This window comes from Adelges cooleyi, unplaced genomic scaffold, assembly GCF_023614345.1.
Source record: "Adelges cooleyi isolate 19-005CV unplaced genomic scaffold, UGA_ACOO_1.1 ACOO_flye_CR_arks_rails_tigmint_CR_PRNA_38, whole genome shotgun sequence".
Taxonomy (NCBI): Eukaryota; Metazoa; Arthropoda; class Insecta; order Hemiptera; family Adelgidae; genus Adelges; species Adelges cooleyi.
This window is the reverse complement of record NW_026096056.1, coordinates 676,355-697,435: the sequence shown is the minus strand read 5'-3', so window position 1 is coordinate 697,435 and position 21,081 is coordinate 676,355. Positions and strand designations below refer to the sequence as shown.

The window sequence follows — 21,081 nt, the reverse complement described above, 5'->3', positions numbered from 1 at the left end:
ATAAAAATGAAACTCTTCTGTGTATTTATATATTTTTTCTTCGTGGATGTTTTGGCAGATGATAATGGTAATTAGTTTATTTTAACAGTTTAAGGTAGTTAAAATTTGATAGAATTTAATATTTAACCTGTTTACAGCGGATTATATGGATCATGTTTACAAAATAAGTCAGTAACATTTTTATTTTATAAACAAAAGTTTTTTAAGTTTTCATATCCACTGTTCTTATAAAAAATTTTTAAACTATGTATCACAGCTCAAACCTTCAGAAGTACTTATCTTATGAATGGTTTATTTGATAACAGAGGTAGACTTAGATCTAGTGCAAGTAAGATATTATATTTAAAATAATATACTAATATATATAGACGCTTTGTTATAATAGTTTAAAAAAGCGCACCGCGTAACATGTAGAACACTGTACAGAGCAGTACCTATAATATATACATTATAATTACAAATAATCTATATTATTCTAGTATAGCCAAAATCTTCATTTGCTTATTTTAGATAATTTGGAGCATGTAATTGAGACAATGGTTGATGATCTCTATGATGTCAGTCGCTACAAGGATAATTTCTGTAATCATAATTATAATCATTATAAAAAACAACAAGACAAGAGTAGAAAAAAATATTTGAAAATAATAAAATAACTGCATCTCATGTTTATCTTTATGCAATTGATGAGTGTTATAATTATTATATTTTTCACCGAAATCTAAATAGATAATTTACGAAAAATTATTAATGCTTGCTCTATCAACTTTGTCTGATTAATACATTTTTTTCTCATCGCCTAAACTGCATCAACTCGGCCATTATATTTCATATAAAGGGTGTCCCAAAAATAGCGCAACTTTTAATACGGTTGCGCCATTTAAACGGTTGCGCTATTTTTGGGACACCCTTTAGATTCCTTAGTCTATAATATAGTTTTTTTCTACTTTGACCTACGCCTTCTAATTTATAATTATAAAATTTAATAATTTACTATAGAAAATCCAATTAAATATCATTAATTTATGTAACGTCAATTTCATTTCAGGCAAACTTATTTTTTTGATTGCTGTACCAGGTAATAGTTTTTGTTGAGTTTTATGAAAATATTTCCAATATTTCATTCCTATAGAATTTTCAAAAAAGACTCTCATCGTATTGAATATACAGTGCAGCATGTTTCTTTTGAGTTACTAATACACATGTTTTTTCTACTTTGAAATTCGTCTTCCTGTTTATAACAGAATAGAAAATTAATTGCAGTATCATTAATTTTTGTGTTTGTAATTTCAGATAAAATAGAAATTGTCTCGGGAATACCGGGTAATAATTTTTATTGTACTCTATGAAAGCGTTTTGATACAGTTGTTTGATATTCTTTATGCACACAAGATTTTTGTTTTAATTTCAGAACTTCAAAATGATGACCCATATGAAAGTAAAAGCCCCTTTTTATATTTTATTTTTATTATACGTATTGTGTATTTATTACTTATAAATACTTCTAAAATAACCATCTGTATCTATTAAGTTATTAACAAATACCAATATGAATCATCAGTTTCAATCATAAAACAATATGTAGGTACATTAAAATGTATTTTGTATTAAATTTTAGAAGCCAATACTCTTTTCAAAGACTTCATACAATACATAGAAAAATTATTAGGTAAATATACAATAAAAAAATGAATGGTTACATACATTTGTAGTTTTTAAGAAATTCTCGATTTATCTAAAAGCTAAATGACGTGTTTTATGTTTAAGGTTTAAAAAATCATTCAAAATATAATTTAAACCGTTTATTTAAACATCGCTATAAGATAAAAATTTAACATTTATACAATAATATTTTGCATTAGTTAATATTGATCTAATTAACCTCAGTTATAGAGTGAATGTTATGTATAAAATATAAACCGGGTTTTATTAACTGTATAATGGTTTCATGTGTTTGTTACAGGATTTAGATATGAAGAAACTTATAATAGTGGTAATTACGAATTTCTTACAGTCGTAAATAGCCTTAAAAGCTTGTTTTTATTAATTTAATGTGTTATGTCAAATAATTGTTTTAATGAAATAAACTTTTTGTTGAGGAGAGAGAGAGAGAGAGTGTGTCACTACAGTGTTAATTTGTAATACATTTTTTGAGATTTCAAGTATAGAAAGAATATATTTGAAGAGTTTTAACACTAATAAGTGGTTGTACATAAAGTTAGTTATATCACAATTATTTGAAATGTAATGCAAAAATTATGTATAAAGAGCGACTAATATATTATTTATTTATTCGCAATAAGGTCATTTAATAACTTTTTTCATAGATTTGGGAACATTGAAAACAATTGCTAACAAGGGAAGAGATTATGTTTCTATATCTTTATTACGTATACTCGAACGTCGTGTATTAAGTAAATATTATTATGGAGTTGTTCGGTTTTATTATATACATATATCATATATATATATATATATATATATATATATATATATATATATATATATATATTATATACACACATATATATATATTTGTTTTAAAGTTATTTAATAGGGACAATGATACAACTGAATTTAATTTTTAACAATTAACCAAATAAATTATAACTACTAACACGTGCTTACATGTAATACAAAATATAACATGGCTGTACAATACGACACCATGCTTATTGTATTATTTTTTTATGACTATGTATTAACAAATAAAATAGTTTTGTTTTGAACCATTAAGATAAGTAGTAACTGGTAAACTAATATTAGCAAATTAAAAAAAATATTTTCTAATTTTTGATCAGGAGTTGTGCAGCGTGTAAATGATCCCTTTTTGCCAGCGAAGTGTCGTTTCATTGGATTATACTTGAGTACCCAATCTCCAGAGTCATACCTAAAAGCACTTGAGTTTAACTTAGCTAACTGTACATGTACCTTTACGGACAAAAATGATGGCAAAATGAGGTACGGTTATATTCAAGGCAAATGGTCTCAAATAAGTTTAGACCTAGGCCGACCACTAGAATCACTCCAGAACCAGTTACTACGTGTACGTCCACAAGAACCACCCACGTTCTAACCTAGTGTTAGTTCAACACTGGCATCTATGTTCTATTTATTACATAATATATCATAATTTATCTTATTATAATTACTATATACATTATAAAACCTGATTTTTTTAAATATTATACATATCCCTAAGCTGACGGCAAGTGAACCGTCGGTGGATTTTTTCAATAACATTTTCCACATTAATACATTTTTTTGTTAGTGCACAATATTGTATATCTATTTCTGTTTTATGACATGTCTACCAATATAATAAACAATTACCGAATTAGTAAAGTTGCCTTTTTTATCTAATCTATTCCAACTATTTATTTATCCTTCTAAATCATTTCCTTATTGTTCTACCTATTATCAAATGACTGTGCAAACTTGGGTGACAGGTTCATTGTTTATATTTCCAATGGAAAATTCATCTCAATGGTTGTTATATAGAGATTTTATGCTACAGGTGACATACCCTAAATGGAGTTATAGTGTTGAGTGACTAAATAAGTCAGTGTAGAATATATTAAACAAATAGCTAGTTGTGGAAAAAAATATCCTGGTTGGTTAACCACAGTGGTATTGGATTGGCTTAAATATGATTTAAATAAGAACAATGCAAACAATTGTATGTAACTACAATGGTTCTACTTCGAATTAGATTATATTCGTCAATTCGTGGCAAATGACTGATAAAGCAATGTCGGGGTAACTACAGTCACAAGTGGCATGCAACATTCGTGGTAACGGTAGCAACCCAGGAAATGCAGTGGCGTGGTGGCGTGGTAGTAACCTTACTGTTATCAGTTATCACCCGACCGCCAAACTGTTATCATGATATAGCTTGATAAAAACATGTTTTTGCTCTTCGATAACTCATTCGTGTTCGGTGTTACATGTGGCGATATTTTGAATCTTATTCGGAAATAATAAAAATAATATAATTTATGTTAGAAAGTAGAATAATTATTCGCTAGTCAATAGTTATGCCACCGAAAAAAACTAAAAAGTCAAAAAATCAAGATTGGGATAGTGATAAAGGTAAGAATGTCTCGCTTTGTTGTTTATAACGTTATAATTAATATGCTACAATTATTTTGGTATTATTATTGTTACGAGTATCTATAGTCGATGAATTCTCTTAATGTATTTTACAATTTTTTATAGATTGAATTAAAATATAAATGTTACGCTGATGTTCGTCATTAACCTCTTTAATCTATTAAAATCTAATTTATATTTATTGTATTTCTGTTTCCATCAGATGAAGTAACAAATGAGATTTTACCGAAAGAAAATTATGCTGTTGATGATGAACCAATTATTAAACAAAAAAAAATACCAAAAAAAAGTAAAAAAAAAAATAAAAACCAAGATTGGGATGGCGATTCAGGTGTGTAATTCACATAATGTTTATCAATTATACAAATTTTGCTGATGTTTACTGACCTTTTTAACACATTGGAGACCAAACTACTTTTATAACAATGCTACATTCAGGACGGGTGCCGTGTCTAACGCGGTCTGTTTTTTTTTTTTGTGTACTGGAGACGATAATATTTTTATACTACTGTTACGTGCCACACTAAACACAGCATTTGTCCTCAACAATGTTGCCGATATTATTATTGCCATCTCCTATAGTTAATTCTAAAGACCGCGTTAAACACGGCGGTCGTCTCCAACGTGTCAATCGACTATAATCTATACTTTATATTCACCTATTTTTTTTGTATTTGTATTTCTTTCAGATGAAGTAACAACTGAGATTTTACCGAAAGAGGATTATGCAGTTGATGATGAACCAATTATTAAACAAAAAAAAGTACCAAAAAAAAGTAAAAAAAAAAATAAAAACCAAGATTGGGATGATGATTCAGGTATGTAATTGACATGATGTTTATCAATTATAAAGATTGATTGTGTATCACAGCTTTATAAAATGATATGTAAAGTAAATTTGGCATACATTTACTTTACCGGACACCGTTTTTGTTGTCATTTTTTTTATTTATTTAACGCTTATTGTGTTTTAGATTCTAATAAGGGAGAATTTTCAGTAGAAAAAAAAACTGAATTAGATGATGAAAATTTATCCAAAGTAGAAGGAAACGATGATGTTGCAATTACAAAAAATGGTATCTTTTGAAGTGCTTATTACTTCTTATATTAATAAGTAACGTAAAACATATAATTTTTTTTATAGAGGATTTAGTTGCTGATGTAAAGTCAGAAGACTTAGGTAAACCGAAAAGTACTGGAAAAATATCAAAAAAGAATAAAAGGAAACAAAAAGATTTTGATTTAGAAGATGAAGGTTAAATATCTTATTTAAAATATATATTACTTGTGTGTTTATTTTTATGTAGATACTCTTGTTTTAGAAGATCAAATTGTAGAAGAATTTTTAGTTGAAAAAAAAACCGAGTTAAATAAAGTCGAATTAAAAACCGAAGAAAATGTCGATGTAGAAATAAACAAAAATATTGATATTGTTGACGACAATGGTAAGTTAAAATTTTTTTCTGTAGAAAAAATTGTTTTTAAAACTTTTTTCGCTAGTTTGTCCAAAAACTAAGCGCACATAACATAGTAATGACTATATTGACGTTTTGTCTACAGTTCCTTCTGTGAAACAAGAAGACATAATTAAATCGAAGAATACTGGAAAAATATCAAAAAAGAATAAAAAGAAGCAAAAAGATTTTGATTTAGAAGATGAAGGTTAAATTGTATTTCATAGTAGTTTTAATGTTACCATATTTTTTTTGTATTTAAAGTAATTAAGTGTTTTAGATTCAAATGCGGGAGAAGTTTCAGTAGAAAAAGTAACTGAAGTAGATAAAGACAAAATAAATAATGAAAATATATCTAAATTAGAAGCAAACGATGATGTTGCAATTACGAATGACAAAGGTACTAAGTATAATATCGTGTCTATAAATGGTATACTTTGAAATGTTTTCTACTTCTTATATTAATAAATAACATTAAACTAATATTCAATAATTATAGATGATTTAATTGCCGAAGAATTACCTCAAGGAAATTCTAATAAATCGGAGAAAATAATTAATACTACAACAGTATTAAAAAAGCATAAAAAACATACGAGTTTAGAAGGTTAGTTTTTATTTTATTTTATTATTATAATAATGACACCCCTCGGTGCAAGAGTTGGGACACAGTTTAACATAGACAAATACTAGGTAACAAAAAAATCAATAACAAATTCAACCCGAGTAATTTAAAACACACTTACGCGTATCAGACACCGAGCAATTTAAACTACTAAATGAATTACAAGAACCCAGCATTCTATCCATCGGGTTATGACAACCGTAGTTTTGGCAGTGCGAGGGTTTACGTATCCTACTATTAGACTAGGTACTTTGAGTCCTATTCTCATAAGTCACTCACGACAAACAAGAAATACATTTAAGAATTACAAAATACACACAGTATCATTAAATAGTCTCCCAATAGCCAGAGAATTAAAATGGTATATCTTTGAAACATTAATCTGGGCATTTTCAGATGTAAAAAAATGTGTGTCTTAAAAACAAGGAAATAAATTCTTAGACACTTTCAAGCATTTGTATCATGCCTTGTTGACTAGAGTTCCAAACTGTTAAGTTTTAATGTATATTTTTTTACGGTTTATATTTGAGACTCTTAAAAGAATTAGGACCCATTTAAATATTTATATTTTATTTTACATCAACATATTATAATATAAAAAAATTGTTGAAAACAAAAAAAGTTTTTTAAAAAAAATTGAAAATAGGCCCTTGTTTATATAAGTGTCTTACTTGTGTTCAACTGTTCGGTTACAGGTGATGCCGTTATTGAAGACGTACTAGTAAAGAAAATAGCTGAAGTTAAAATAAACAATGAAGATGTAGCTGTAGAAGAAAATACTAATTTAATTAGTACAAATGAAATAGGTAATATAATGTGTTTTAAATATTAACCTCGTCGTAATTTATGGATGGTTGGACGGTAAACTATGACGACGGTACCTCTGTTGACTGCGTGTGCCGCATACAATCGGTGTGTAGCACCGTTTGATCTGTATACTTTTAAAATCAATACTTATAAGGGAGTAATAACAATAGTCAAACTGATTTTATTTTATTAACCTAAACCAATACATCTGTGTAATTTATTTTTAGATTCCACCTCAGATGTGAAGCTAAAGACCACAGCTAAAGAACCCAAGGCTAAGTCGTCTAAAGAAAAAGAAATTAAAACTGATAAACTATCTCACAAAGAAAAAAAGAAATTAAAAAAAGATGTAAGTTCTAAAACTTAAGTTTCAATTAAAGTAAGTAGAAGTATATTGTTCTGTTCATAGTTTCATCATCAAATTGTACGTTTTAAAGTTGAAAAATGATTAATAAACCAAAAATAAATCGGCAGAAACGTACTTTTGTCGACAAATAAATGATCAGAAACACGATGTAACAGAGCTGTACTTCTACTAAAATATATATTTACAGAACAGTATTACAGCCGATAAATACTCGTGTCGGAAATAAATCGGCAAAACAGTTTTTTCATTGAACACTATTTAAGGCGATAATTAATTGATCAAACACATGAACTAGCCAAACGGTATTTCTACAGAACAATATTTTAGTCTAGAAAAAACTTAAAGCAACGTATGATCACATGTATAGTAAAAAAAATAAATATTTAAATCCTTAACCATAAAAATACTACACTCTATGCGTAGACATATTCCGGTAACAATATTGTCATATTTAGCGCTAACGACAGACTTAACCACGATACTTATTGTTGTCTTTAATTGTTTTTAAAGCTGTACGTACAAATTACAAATAGTTACTTGTTCTCATTTAAGCGTGGCGTTAAACTTCCTATAAGTGTTCATAAGATTTTAATTTTAATAGGTAATAAATAATAACTATTAACAGTGTTTCCTCTATCTCAATAAATTAAACAGAATACTTATAAACAACATAAATCTCCTAGCCAATAAGATTATTATATAATTTCGTATCCGGAGATAACGCTTAATTAAACGGGTAATTCTGAATCAACCGTAAAGAGACTATTTTTTTTTATTCTAATTATTCAGCTAACGTATCACTGCTGTAAGTAGAAATTTAATTTATAAAGATCAAAATATACTGTAACTTGAGTCCTAAGACTTCTTCGTAAAAGGTTTGTGATGTTTTTAGAGTTTGTCAATTGTCAAAGTATATCGATAGGGTTTTATCTGAGGAATATTCCATACAATTTTAGACTGAAGGTATATTGATTTAAAGGGGATGAAGTGAATATTTTTTTTTGGCTAATACAGTACCTTTTAGGTATGATTTCTGATCTATAGTGTTGCTACTTGAACATTTGGTTAGGCAGTGTTAATAAGATAACGTAGGTCTGGACACCACAAATTAAAACAATACCTTCTCATCAACGCATCGATGATAAAAAATATTATATAATAGTTTTATATATCTACTGTATAATATATGTAGCTTATTTGGTTAGGAGTTTTACAATTTTTAAAATTGATATCATTTGTTATTATAATATTTACCTAAAATATAAGATCATTAGAAAGAATAAAACTATAGGAATTTCCATATTATGTTTTTTTTTTAAAAGAGTCAATGGTTTTGCTAATATTTGTAATTATTATATTATATTATAGCTTGACATAATATAAATAACACTTTACAAAGGTTTATTTTTTAAAAAAGTATTTTACAAATCAAGATAACATGGAATTACTGCTATTATTTCGGTGGTGTTTTCAAATTTAAAAAAATAATGACGATTATTTTAGAAATTGCGCACAATAATTTATTACCAGAATTTTTGTTTAAATACTTTTTCTCATCTTGTGTATAATTATTGTACTTAGATAATGCTCGGTAAACACGATAAAAGATTATTATAATAAAATGGAACTTTTTTATTAATTATACTCACAAATATTATGCTACTAAATCTATAAATAACCATTATAGAGCAAATGTATGCTCAGAAGTGTCAATAATTTGCAAATATATGCAATAAAAGTTTGTTGATTTAAAAATCTAGTCTTTGTGAATCGTATTTGGGTATAAATCTGATTTTACTAAAAAAAATATGCAAAGTCATAAACATCCGAGCTTTAGATACAACATATAATATTATAATACTGCTAAATCGATTTTACTAAATGGCCGTCACCTTTATTTTTTAAAACGATTCGGTCCTGTACAAAAAAATATATATATTTGTCGGCTAAATTATGTTTTGGTTAGAATACGTTTGGTGTTATGAATTTCGACCTACATTCTATCCCATATAAGAAAGGTAGTGCGCAAAAACCAAGGCGCATCGAGCAATACGCAATGCCTCTAGGATTCTGCGCACTACCTTTCATATGTGGGACAGAGTATAAAATATAATTTTATATTTTTCTGCTAGAATATTTTCGGCTATTAAATCTTTCGGTTAATTGAATCTTTTGGCTTAACTTTTTTCGCAATTATTATTTATCGGTAAAATTACGGTCGGACAAAATACTGTCGACTTTTTTATAGCCCTCCTAGAAAAACTCACATTTTTCTTTTGACTTCAATGATTTTTAAGTTTATTATATTTGTAATATTGCATAATTAGTTCAACGATAAAATTATAATATTACATAATGTGTTACTTGCATTGTTTTTAATTTATAAAGCATTATATTTAATTTCAGCTAGAATATCAAAAACAAATGGAAACCATGACAAAAAAAGGCGGTCAGGGACATAGCGAGCTTGGTTCGAACTTCTCGGTGTCACAAATACAAAAAACGGCTGGACAATTGGCAGCTCTAGAACATGCTGTAGACATAAAAATCGAAAACTTCAGTATATCGGCTAAAGGAAACGATTTGTTTGTCAACGCTAGTTTATTAATTGCCCAAGGTCGTCGATACGGTTTAGTCGGACCAAATGGGTAATTATTTGCCATCGATACTTTACAAAAGCAACGAGTTGCCAACTATTTTATTAATTATTATTATTATTACACTTAATATTTAAGACATGGCAAGACTACGTTACTTCGGCACATTGCAGAGCGGCTGTTCGACATCCCTCCGAACATTGATATTTTGTACTGCGAACAAGAAGTAGTTGCAGACGATACAACTGCTGTCAATTCAGTTTTAAAAGCGGATGTAAGATGCACAGAGCTTCTGGCTGAATGTAAAAAACTAGAGGAGGCCCAAGAAAATGGTGATTCTAGTGTTACAGACAGACTAAATGAAGTAAGTTCCTTCGTAGTCCTCACGTAGTTAATAAAAAATAAATATATTCATTTTTATATAACTGTAACAAGGTTTATGATGAACTCAAAATCATCGGATCAGATTCTGCCGAACCAAGAGCGCGTCGTATTCTCGCTGGTTTAGGGTTTTCGAAAGCCATGCAAGATCGTGCTACGAAAGATTTTTCTGGAGGGTGGAGAATGAGAGTATCATTGGCTAGAGCTCTATTTCTTGAGCCCACCTTGTTATTACTTGATGAACCTACTAACCATTTGGATTTAAACGCTGTCATTTGGCTTGACAAGTATGTAAACCTCTTTAAGTTTTGAATTTTTCAATAACTCAAATATATTAAAAGTTTAAATAATCTGTGTAATTTAGCTATTTACAGGGCTGGAAGAAAACTTTATTGGTCGTGTCTCACGACCAAAGCTTTTTAGATAACGTTTGCAATGAGATAATCCATTTAGATGCAAAGCGACTGTTTTATTACAAAGGAAATTATAGTATGTTTAAAAAAATGTACTCGCAGAAGAAAAAAGAAACTATTAAAGAGTACGAGAAACAAGAAAAGAGATTAAAAGAAATGAAACAGCAAGGCCAATCTAAAAAACAAGCAGTAATAATTTTTGTTTTTCACCTTATATTAATAATAATCGGTAGCGAATTACAATTGGGTCTCGTTAATCTGATCGGAATTATGAACAGCATGCTAGTTTGTTTCATCGGTATAAATTTCTTGCTGTACCACTTAATCGCTGTCACCCACGCTGTTAAATCTCAACTTCAGTGATGGTTATGTTATCCAGACCACTTGGCTCGGATAAAGCTGTTCTCTTGAAATTCAGAGGTTTTGTTAACAGCAACCAAACGTGGACTAGGGTTTTTCCATGACTTTTTTATCAGATGTGACAAGTAGCAAAAACGTTTGTGTGACAATATTGTATTATTTATGTTATCTTAGAACACACACACATTATTATAACTATTATCACACTAGTAATAAGATATAGAATAATGTATAAGTATATTTTGTATCTACTATTCGTGTCGTGTACTGTTCAAATATAAGGGAAAATCTAGCTCGTTCGGATTACTGCCTGTGTTTGAATTAACGAGATCCAACTGTAAAAAAAAGGAAGGAATGTTTTACTCTTATTTTTTAGTAATTTCCCACACACCCTTAGAACAATGATAATAATCTATATAACTACTGTTGTTTTATATTCATACATTTTTTTATATTGTGTTATGTACAACAAATTTCATATGTTTGTAGGAAAAAAAACAAAAAGAAGTGCTTACGAGGAAACAAGAAAAGAATAGAGCCGGAAAGGGCAACAAAACTGAAATGGACGACACAATTGAACCTTCACAGTTGTTGCAAAAGCCGAAAGATTATAATGTTAAATTTTCGTTTCCAGACCCCAGTCCTTTACAGCCTCCTATATTGGGTTTGCATAGTACGTATCCATAATTTTCTTTCTCGGTCGATTAGCATGTACAACATGTTCACTAGGTATTATTTGTGTATCGTTGATGTACATTTATATATGTGTTACGTTACATAGGTGTTAGTTTTTACTATCCTGGCCAGAAACCCTTGTTTAGAAATGTCGATTTTGGAGTGGATTTAAGTTCCAGAGTGGCAATTGTCGGACCAAACGGAGTTGGCAAATCAACATTTTTAAAACTGCTAACCGGCGACCTGCAACCGACCGAAGGAGAAATGAAAATGAACCACAGAATGGTAACGTTTTTTTTTATTTTGCACGTGCCTATTTGTAATGTAATGTAATGGAGAAATAATATTTTTTTAGAAATTGGGTAAATACGATCAACACTCCGGCGAGCATTTGACTGCGGAAGAAACGCCAGCAGAATATCTAATGAGATTGTTCAACTTGCCCTATGAAAAAGCTCGGAAGCAACTCGGTACTTTCGGTTTGGCCAGTCACGCACACATAATTCGCATGAAAGACTTGTCCGGTGGGCAAAAAGCACGTGTCGCTTTAGCCGAACTCACTTTGAACGCTCCCGATGTTATTATATTGGTTCGTTTATTGTTTATGATTCGGTTTTTTTACCTTTGTTTCGTTTTAATTGTGTTCACGTTACACAGGACGAGCCCACCAATAATTTGGACATTGAATCCATTGATGCGTTAGCCGATGCTATTAACGATTACAAAGGAGGTGAGAATAACAGCTTACTACTATCGTGTTGTAAACAACAAAATAAAATTGTATGTGTATATGTATATTTTTTTAATATTTAAAATTCACTTAATCAACAGGTGTGATAATTGTTTCCCACGACGAACGATTGATAAGAGACACGGATTGTACTCTTTGGGTAATAGAAGATCAAACTATAAACGAAGTAGACGGAGACTTTGACGACTATAGAAAAGAATTGCTCGAATGTTTGGGAGAAATTATCAACAATCCAAGTATTGCAGCCAATGCCGCAGTGGAACAATGATATACCTACTTATTATTATTTTTTTATTATATAATAATTATCATAAGATTATTATATTATTATGAAAAATATATTATATTGATATATTATTGTTCAAAAGTATACAATATAATGAAATTAAAGCAAATAATGGCGGTTTGATACCTGTGAATAGATAGAGTAGATGGTTACTAGATGGCAATCCTGGGCAATTTTTATAGTTCAATTTTTAAATAAGCTTTCTTTAGTGAAAAACTTAAAACTTCAATGCCAATAATAGTAGCCTTGGTAGTGTTTATCTAATTATCGAGTACTTGGTAAATAGTACATAATTCGTTTTTTTTTAAATTTAATTTTTTACAATAACAATAAGGTTTATATTTATAAATTAAAACTTAAAAAACTATTAAAAATAGCGAAAACAAATTTTGTGAAATTGTAACTTCTGATGTTATAACCCCCAACAAGTGACTGGCAGTATAATAATATGTTTGTTTGATTAATTGATAAACAAATTTGTTTGGTTAAAAAAAACGGTACAGCCACAATTGAATGTTAAACTATTTTGTTTTTCTATACTCTAAACAAAAAAATTGTTATGTCTCACTAAGGCAGAGTGACTCGCGCAAATTACTAGTTAAAATAAGACTTACAATTATTAAGAATTGAAAATTCCGACTTCGATACTGAATGTGAGTAACCTCCCAATTTATTCAGACTATAATATTATAATGGCTACGCTCTTAGTTATTACTACTAGGAGGTATATGTTGATATGCGATAATGAATAAAAAAGTATAGGTTGTATTTATTTGATTATATTACTTGTTAGGTAGGTACTATAATCACATAATTCTCATTATGTGTTGTATAATAATTTGTTTATTTTTAAGTAGGCAATTAGAAGAAACAAGTAAATATATTTGTCTTAATTTCTCTCGACGCAAGGCCTAGGCTTGAGCGCATACTTAAAAAATGGAAATTATTCACCTTCAGCTGTTTAGGTTCTAAAAAAAAATGTATCAGAAATATCGTTTTGGCATAAAAGAATTGATCAATACATTTTAAACTTAAAATCAACAATCAAAGTCAAGTGACCAAAAAGAAAGACATTCCAGAGTGTGACAAACATTCATCTTAAGACAAGTAAGTAAACAAATCTCATTGAGAATTATGATTTTCAACCGTATAAATTTAATCAAATTAACCAAATTAAATTTGTATAATCAGTAAATGTCCAATTTTTAGTTGAATAACATTTTTTTTAAATCAATAGTATACTACAAAACACAGTAATCCATTCCTTTGTAATTTGTATACTACCTATTACTCGGTTTGTCTTTTTCTCAAAAGGATAATTCCTCCACTGTTGGTCCAAAGTGACCGCCTCTTCATTGCAAGATTCACAAACTAATTTTAATTTGCACTTAACATAATCATCATCAGATGGTATATAGTAATAAGCAATATTTATTACCAACCTTGATAACATTTATACTCGATTTCACTCTATACCAAGTATATTTGCTTTTCAAAATCTAAACATTCTATTCTTTGTCAAATGCATAAGGATATAACATAGACATTTTTTTATGGAGATTTGCCAAGTAGTAGACCATTCGTTATAGGTATACATCAACCATGGCGGACAAAGTTTTATCATTTTTATTACATCACGTTTCCCCACAAAAATAGTTTGGTCGAAGACATAATATCTCTCTTAGGCAAAAATTATGCTCTTTTTTTAAATTTGTTGAAATAGGTTTAACGTTTATAACTGTATAACCTAATTAAATAAACGCTTCGATGCGAATCTGTGGGTAGTATATATAAACCACACATAGCAACCTAAAAGCTGACTACTGTCAAGTGTAATTTTCCCCTATTTTTTTGGGGTTTCCATAGTAAAAAAAAAAAAGGTTTGACTTCAGATTTTTGAGGAAATTGTATATATGATATTGTTTTTTTATGGATTTCGTTGTACATTTATTTGTTAAAGTTGTAAATTAAGAAAAATTGCCGTTTCTCCCGTTTTTAACCTGACCTAACCAAAAAAATCAAACATTATAAACAAATTTATTTTCTATAAAATAATTTACACTCAGAATTAGTCACATTTAGTAGTTTTTACTGTCTATATAATATAGTTTTGTGTCAAAGCGTTTTAATTGTTTTGATCACTTCCAGCTGTAATAATTGCTATAAGGACCTTTGCCCCGATCTCACTGTGCTGGCTGTTTGTTATTTATGTCTTTTTCAATAGGTGCCTAATTGTTAAAAGCCATCAAAAAACTATTAATAGAAATTATTTACCTTTTTTCTTTCCTCTTACTCGATGCACGATGTTGTTTTCGCGATAATTTGCAGTAATAGAATATTGTTTGTGTATACACTTTAGGTAAACAAAGGTGTGAAATGAAATGTTTTTTTTTTTTAATTAGCTTAAGTATAACTATAAGCGAAATGCGTTTTTTTTTTAACCGAAATAGTAGATCTAAAAGCAATCGGTTTAATTGTTTGGATAAATGACCCGGTCAAGCATATACATATGGGTATAATATTTACATTGGACACATAAACAAATAATTATCTATATTGTCATTAAATTAATAACAACAATAATAGCTTACTGCGGAAAAGTATTTTACTTTAAATTACATACATTTCGTTCGGATTATAATAGTATTTTTCTTGATTTTGATGGAAATAAATTACCCGTTTGATGGTGTGGCACACATTTGCATATTTGCCTGAGTAGACTTCAGAGCCACTTGACTATGGGTTATAAAGGCCATTGCCATTAAATGCCCATCGTTCAAAGGTACACTGCAGCCAAATAAAGATCACAATATTTTAATTGTTGCTTATTTTGTGGGTTATTGTCAAAATGTGCTACGACCAAAACCATAACAATAGGAAATTCATAGGACAAAATTAAAACTAAATTAGAACGTGATTGCGGCAAGTATGATTTAAATATCGAGCATTTCAAAAGAAAAGTAGTGTCAATCATTGTCAGTAGGTATATACTCTGGTAAAATGACATGTTCACTAGAAAGAACTAACTTTTGCAAAAGTTACATACCTAAGTATAAAATTACCAGATAAAAGTAAATAATATTAGATTTAAAATTACACACAACACTTTGCTTTTTAACATTTTTAATATGTTTATGAATGTTTGTTTGATAATTTTGGACAATACCCCATTATAATCAATGCAGTGTTTGGAAAATTCCTTTTAAAAAGTAATGTATTCCCATTCACCTATCTTCGTTTCCACAATGAATGCATTCACATTCATAAAAATGAAACGCATTCTAAAAAAAAAAAATTGTTTAATATTTAATCTTGTGCTAAATAGGTATTAAAATATGTTTTATTACCAAATGTGTACAGACAGGGTAGGGGCAAATCCTAAAAATGTATTTTTTTAATAATATAATGCTAGCTGTAGGTAAGTGAAAGGTGACCAAAGAAATTTGGCCAAGACTATGATTTAAGAGCTAAAACATCATAATAATACAATTTCCTGTACTCAGCCACAAAGTAATCAATAAGGCGAGCGACAGTGTGACCGCTTGTAATAAAAATACATACTTTTTCAAAAGCTGTTAAACACTGCACTGTATAATCCTTATCAACTATACAGATCAATAGATAAATTCAAATTACATAATATCATAATATTTTACTCATCATTAAAAATGTTCAAGCTCAATGGTTTTGAAGATTTTTAAAAATATTTTCCTATTTATTTGATGTACGGTGGTTTTTCTAAATTAAAAAAAAGTCACCCTTGTCCCTTCAAAATCGAAAAAAACACCCAAAAAATGTACATATTTTTCAACTTAAAATATTTGAATTAGATCCAAATTTTTATGGAATAGTCTTCAAACATAGTACTACCGGTAAACATTGACAAACCAAAAAAATATCATAAACCCTTTCCACTAGGAGGGATAAAAATCTTCAGCCATAAAAAAAAAATGATTAAAAATCAGTTTCTTGCGTAAAATTATCTCAGCTTTCTAAAAAAAATATTAATTGGTATTTTTTCGAGTGACAGAAAGTCGTTAAAATTTAATTTTTAATCTAAAAAGTTGGTGTTTTCGTGTTGTTTAAAACTTGAGAATTTTGCTAATATCTTTTTCAGAAATCCAAGATAATTTTACATAAAACGTGTAAATTTCAAATTGGGTTCTTCAATAAAAACGCTTAAAAAAACCAAAAAAAAAAAAGGGTGAAATTCTGGGTATTAAGTTTTTTTTTTTTTAATCAGAATCGACAATACTCATCATGAATATATTATTTTGTGCACATGTCTTTTCACGTCGAAAATTGATTTCCATAACGACACCTCTGCACGGTTGATTGCCACAACACGCAATAATAAGGCGCACGCACACGGTTTCTACAGTTACACCGATTATTTAGTATAATAACAATGTCACCCAATAAATTATCACAGGTTATACAAATTTGTCAGGTCTTTTTGGGGCATCCTGTATTATTAGAAACAAATAAAGTATAATAAGTATGATAAGAATCAAAAGGCTACAATAGATTTTCAGGAAAATGTACAGGAGAGCAAAATAAAAAATGTATTCTTATGGGTTAACTACAAAGGATTTTTTCCGTTATCTCTTTCGATAATCTACGACAAAATTGTATACCAAGTACATAGTAGACCTCGTTTTTTGAAAATTGGTACGTTTGTACGCTTTTATTAAAATTACAGGTCAAGAGTTTATATTTTACATAGTTTGTTTTGATATATCAGTTGAAGCAGATAGAAACTTTTTATTATATTATTTTTTATCTTTATCTATTGGTTATACACATTATGCTCTGACAACTGAGTTTCCAAAAAAAGTTAAATCTCTAAGAATTTTCTATATTAAGAGTAAACAACACCATATTACTTACAACATTTTACTTATCTCTTAAAATGATTGAAATTTTGTAGTGTTTTTTTTTTTTTGAAAACATTTTTGTTCGTGTTATTTTACTAAATATATTATTATTATTTTCCAGAGCGCAAATGACTTGTGAAACTTTGTGTAGCATAATTATTCTTAATTTAGAAAGTTAATTAAATTTATACGTTACCGTTTAAATGTTATAAGTTGACAGAGCTCCGAAGAAACTTAGAAAAATATAACAATTTGAATAATGTCTAGTATTGTACAAACAACATAAGCTGAATGTCTCAAAAAAAAAACTACTAAATTACAACTATTTGAATGGAAAACGAGCGTCTCATTCGAATAAAACGATAACAGCTAACGGTTTCAATGTAAACAGGAATGTGACGGCCATTTTGTAAAACCTAATTAGTATTATATTATGTTATATCACTATTAATATAAATAATGTACACATATAACAAGATGGCCGCCGCGTTTTTGTGTGATAAGGATGCGGTTTTCAGTGTAGTCACTTTATAAAAAAAAAATCCTATATTTTACGATAATTGGTAATTAGCGTTGTTGTGACACTACTTGTGTTATCATTAAAATGTGCTACTTATCACCACGGTTCAACATGATTTTGTTTTGTACTAACCGCAATAATTATATTATGAAAGCTGGTTGTCAAAACATAATTTTTATTTATTTAGTATTAGTACAATTTTTACTTTTATGGCTATGGTCAAGCTGAAAATCACAACCTTTTTGAAATCAATGTGGAATTCATATATTTTGACAGTGTCGTCAACCGAGAAAAAAAAATATACCTATTTTGTCCAGGGTCATACCACCGTCCAACGTCACGCGAAATTATGGTAACTGTTTGACTTAATAGTGGATTCCTGGCTAGAGCAATTGATCAATAAGAAAGTGATTTAATATCCAACAAAGGATTCTATATTAGAATTTTGAAAAACAAATAAAAACAAAATAACCAAAGAGTCGCATCAAAAGGCTGCCCCGAAAACGGTTCTGTACCACCCGAAGCGGTCGACCGAGGTTTAATTTCAAGTAATTCGAGTTTTTAATAATCAGAGACGGATAAGCTGAATTTTTGATACCGGGAAAATGTAAAAAAAAAGGGCCCAAAGCTACTTATTAGTACACGGGACTGTCTTAAAGGATACGCTTTTATACCAAAAAATGCATTCCTTTATAAATCTTTTTTACGGCGCACATTAAATACATTTTTTTTTTACCTCGGAAAATGTAATCGATATTTAAATAAATATAAAAATTGTACACATTTGTAAGAAGAAAAAAACATACATTTTCATGAATAATATTTTCAATAATAACTATTCATAAATTACACGCTTTGGCTATTATTGCGTTTAGTTTTTTTTTTAGTCGGGAAAAATATTATTTAAAATTATTATTTATTAGGTATTGGCTGAGCCGTTGTATATATTTGCATGTGTTGAGTAGCGAACCGAAAAAAAGCCCTACGAGAAAACGGTTTTTTTTATTGATATTTAATTTTTTTTTTTTTTATTTAATGTTTTTATTTAAAATTGGTTTTTTCAAAGCCAGCCTTTCGCTTTCCCAGCAAAGCTTAAAAAAAAAATCAGATATAAAAAAAAGAATTGGAACTTGTCGAAGGTATATTTTTTTTTTAGTAATAATTAAAGTGAAAAAAAAAGTGTTACAAAAATTTTATATTTTAATAAACTTATTATCTAAAAACTAGTTGTACAATAAAAAAAAAACCTTCAAGATGGCGAAATAAAAGTGCTTATCTTTTTATTGTTGACAAAACCGTGTGTTTGGTTTGAAAAAAAGCGTTCTTAATTTGTGTATGCATAAAAATAGCAAATTTATTAAAACTTAAATTTTTATTTTCAAAGTCAGATGTTTTTAAGCTCTGTAAACTTATTTAAGTAATCATAATTAATTTAACTGGACTTTGAGACTGGAAACTGAGACCTGTTGAATTCTGAAATTTAATGTAACGCGGTTTAGATGGATAAAACGCATCTATTTTTTTCTATTTTCTTAAGAAAAAAAATATCTTTTTAATATCTCCTCGCAAAAAGCCCGTTTTTATTATTTTTTTTTCCTGAAATTTTGTACTCTTAATAATAATAATTTAACGCTTTACAATGGCGATTGGCTTATTGAAACCATACCTAGTAAATTTGTATTGGATAATAATTATAGTTAATCGAAAATGTAGTAATTTACACAAAACAAAACAGTTACAGAAATAATCAGTCACCAGTTGGAAGTTCAATAAAACGGCAAAGCACGACAGACTAGGAGTTTTTGATTAAAAACGAATCGGCCGCAGAAACAATATAATATAATCTTTTAAGTATGATAAGTACAGTGTACATTTGCAGGAAACGGCCAAACGAGCTGTCAAAATTCTATTCGTTTTAATTAATAACACAAGTGTTCAACTTAGTTCGGTCTGGCGGATGTCAAAAGTTTGGCAGCTCACCGAAAAAAAAAATACCAAACACCGCAATTTCTAGGAAAACCAATCGAGAGTTCAACAGCCTGAAAGAAATGGCTCCAAGAGAGTTATTATTATACACAATAATATGTTTTTTAATATATTATTAACTTAATGTCAAACAGCTGCGCGCCAAAAAAATTAAATCGTTTTAATCGTTTTGTCAATTTTATGAACATTTATTGAAATCACGATCTAAGGGCCGTATTTATAGTGAATTCTCAAACCTTATATCAAGTTATACCTGTAAAAGTAAAGCTTAATCGTAAGTATTCATAAACAGGCGCATAAGTCATGCTCCTAAACTGTAAAAATATTTATTAAAAAATGATCAGCAAATTATTTTTAATTTAAAAAGTTAATGAAATACATATATATATATACATATATATCCGTTACCGTTTAAGTTTCAAAACTAGCTAAAGCTCTAGAAAACACCAAAAAAGATCAAAAATAATAATAATAATATCGTCTAATATTGTAATAAAGCATGAACAAAAAGGTGTTCTTTTTTTTTTTAAAAACATTACAGAGTTGCAATATTATTATTTTAAGAGTAAACTAGCGTGGGGCGTTAAAAGAATCACCCGGTTTACTTAATGACACATTTAAATCATGAGGTGGAACTATTCTTTACATTTTTTATTCACCTTCTTTTTAGTTAACCTTAAAAATTACTAGTCAAATCATTAGGTTAACATTGCTGTTAGTTAATTGTACAAACAAAATCCATCTGCATCTTGTAACTTATTATTTTTTAAATTATTACCTATAGTTCATCTTGACATATCTTAACTTAAGTCACTATTGTTTCGGATAATATATTCGTTTAAAAAAAACAACTAGAATAGTTGCACTAG

At 28.7% G+C, this 21,081-nt stretch overlaps 1 protein-coding gene across 3 annotated transcripts; it reads left to right on the top strand.

The window, feature by feature from the left end:
• Positions 1–3,892: 3,892 nt before the first annotated feature.
• On the top strand, positions 3,893–12,950 carry LOC126841241 (ATP-binding cassette sub-family F member 1). 3 transcript variants are annotated; one of them, XM_050577578.1, is made up of 20 exons: positions 3,893–4,092; positions 4,316–4,444; positions 4,803–4,931; positions 5,088–5,189; positions 5,258–5,368; positions 5,439–5,558; positions 5,674–5,775; positions 5,848–5,967; positions 6,067–6,174; positions 6,888–6,998; positions 7,227–7,348; positions 9,773–10,014; positions 10,102–10,327; positions 10,399–10,631; positions 10,709–10,946; positions 11,607–11,790; positions 11,899–12,077; positions 12,148–12,381; positions 12,450–12,522; positions 12,624–12,950. In XM_050577578.1, the coding sequence occupies exons 1-20, from the start codon at positions 4,038–4,040 to the stop codon at positions 12,809–12,811; spliced, it is 3,006 nt and encodes a 1,001-aa protein (XP_050433535.1). In that variant the 5' UTR covers positions 3,893–4,037; the 3' UTR covers positions 12,812–12,950. The 3 variants fall into 3 exon arrangements, with proteins under 3 accessions (XP_050433535.1, XP_050433534.1, XP_050433536.1); XM_050577577.1 differs by having other exon boundaries at positions 5,436–5,558; positions 12,624–12,949; XM_050577579.1 differs by lacking the exons at positions 5,439–5,558; positions 5,674–5,775 and having other exon boundaries at positions 12,624–12,949.
• Positions 12,951–21,081: the final 8,131 nt, after the last annotated feature.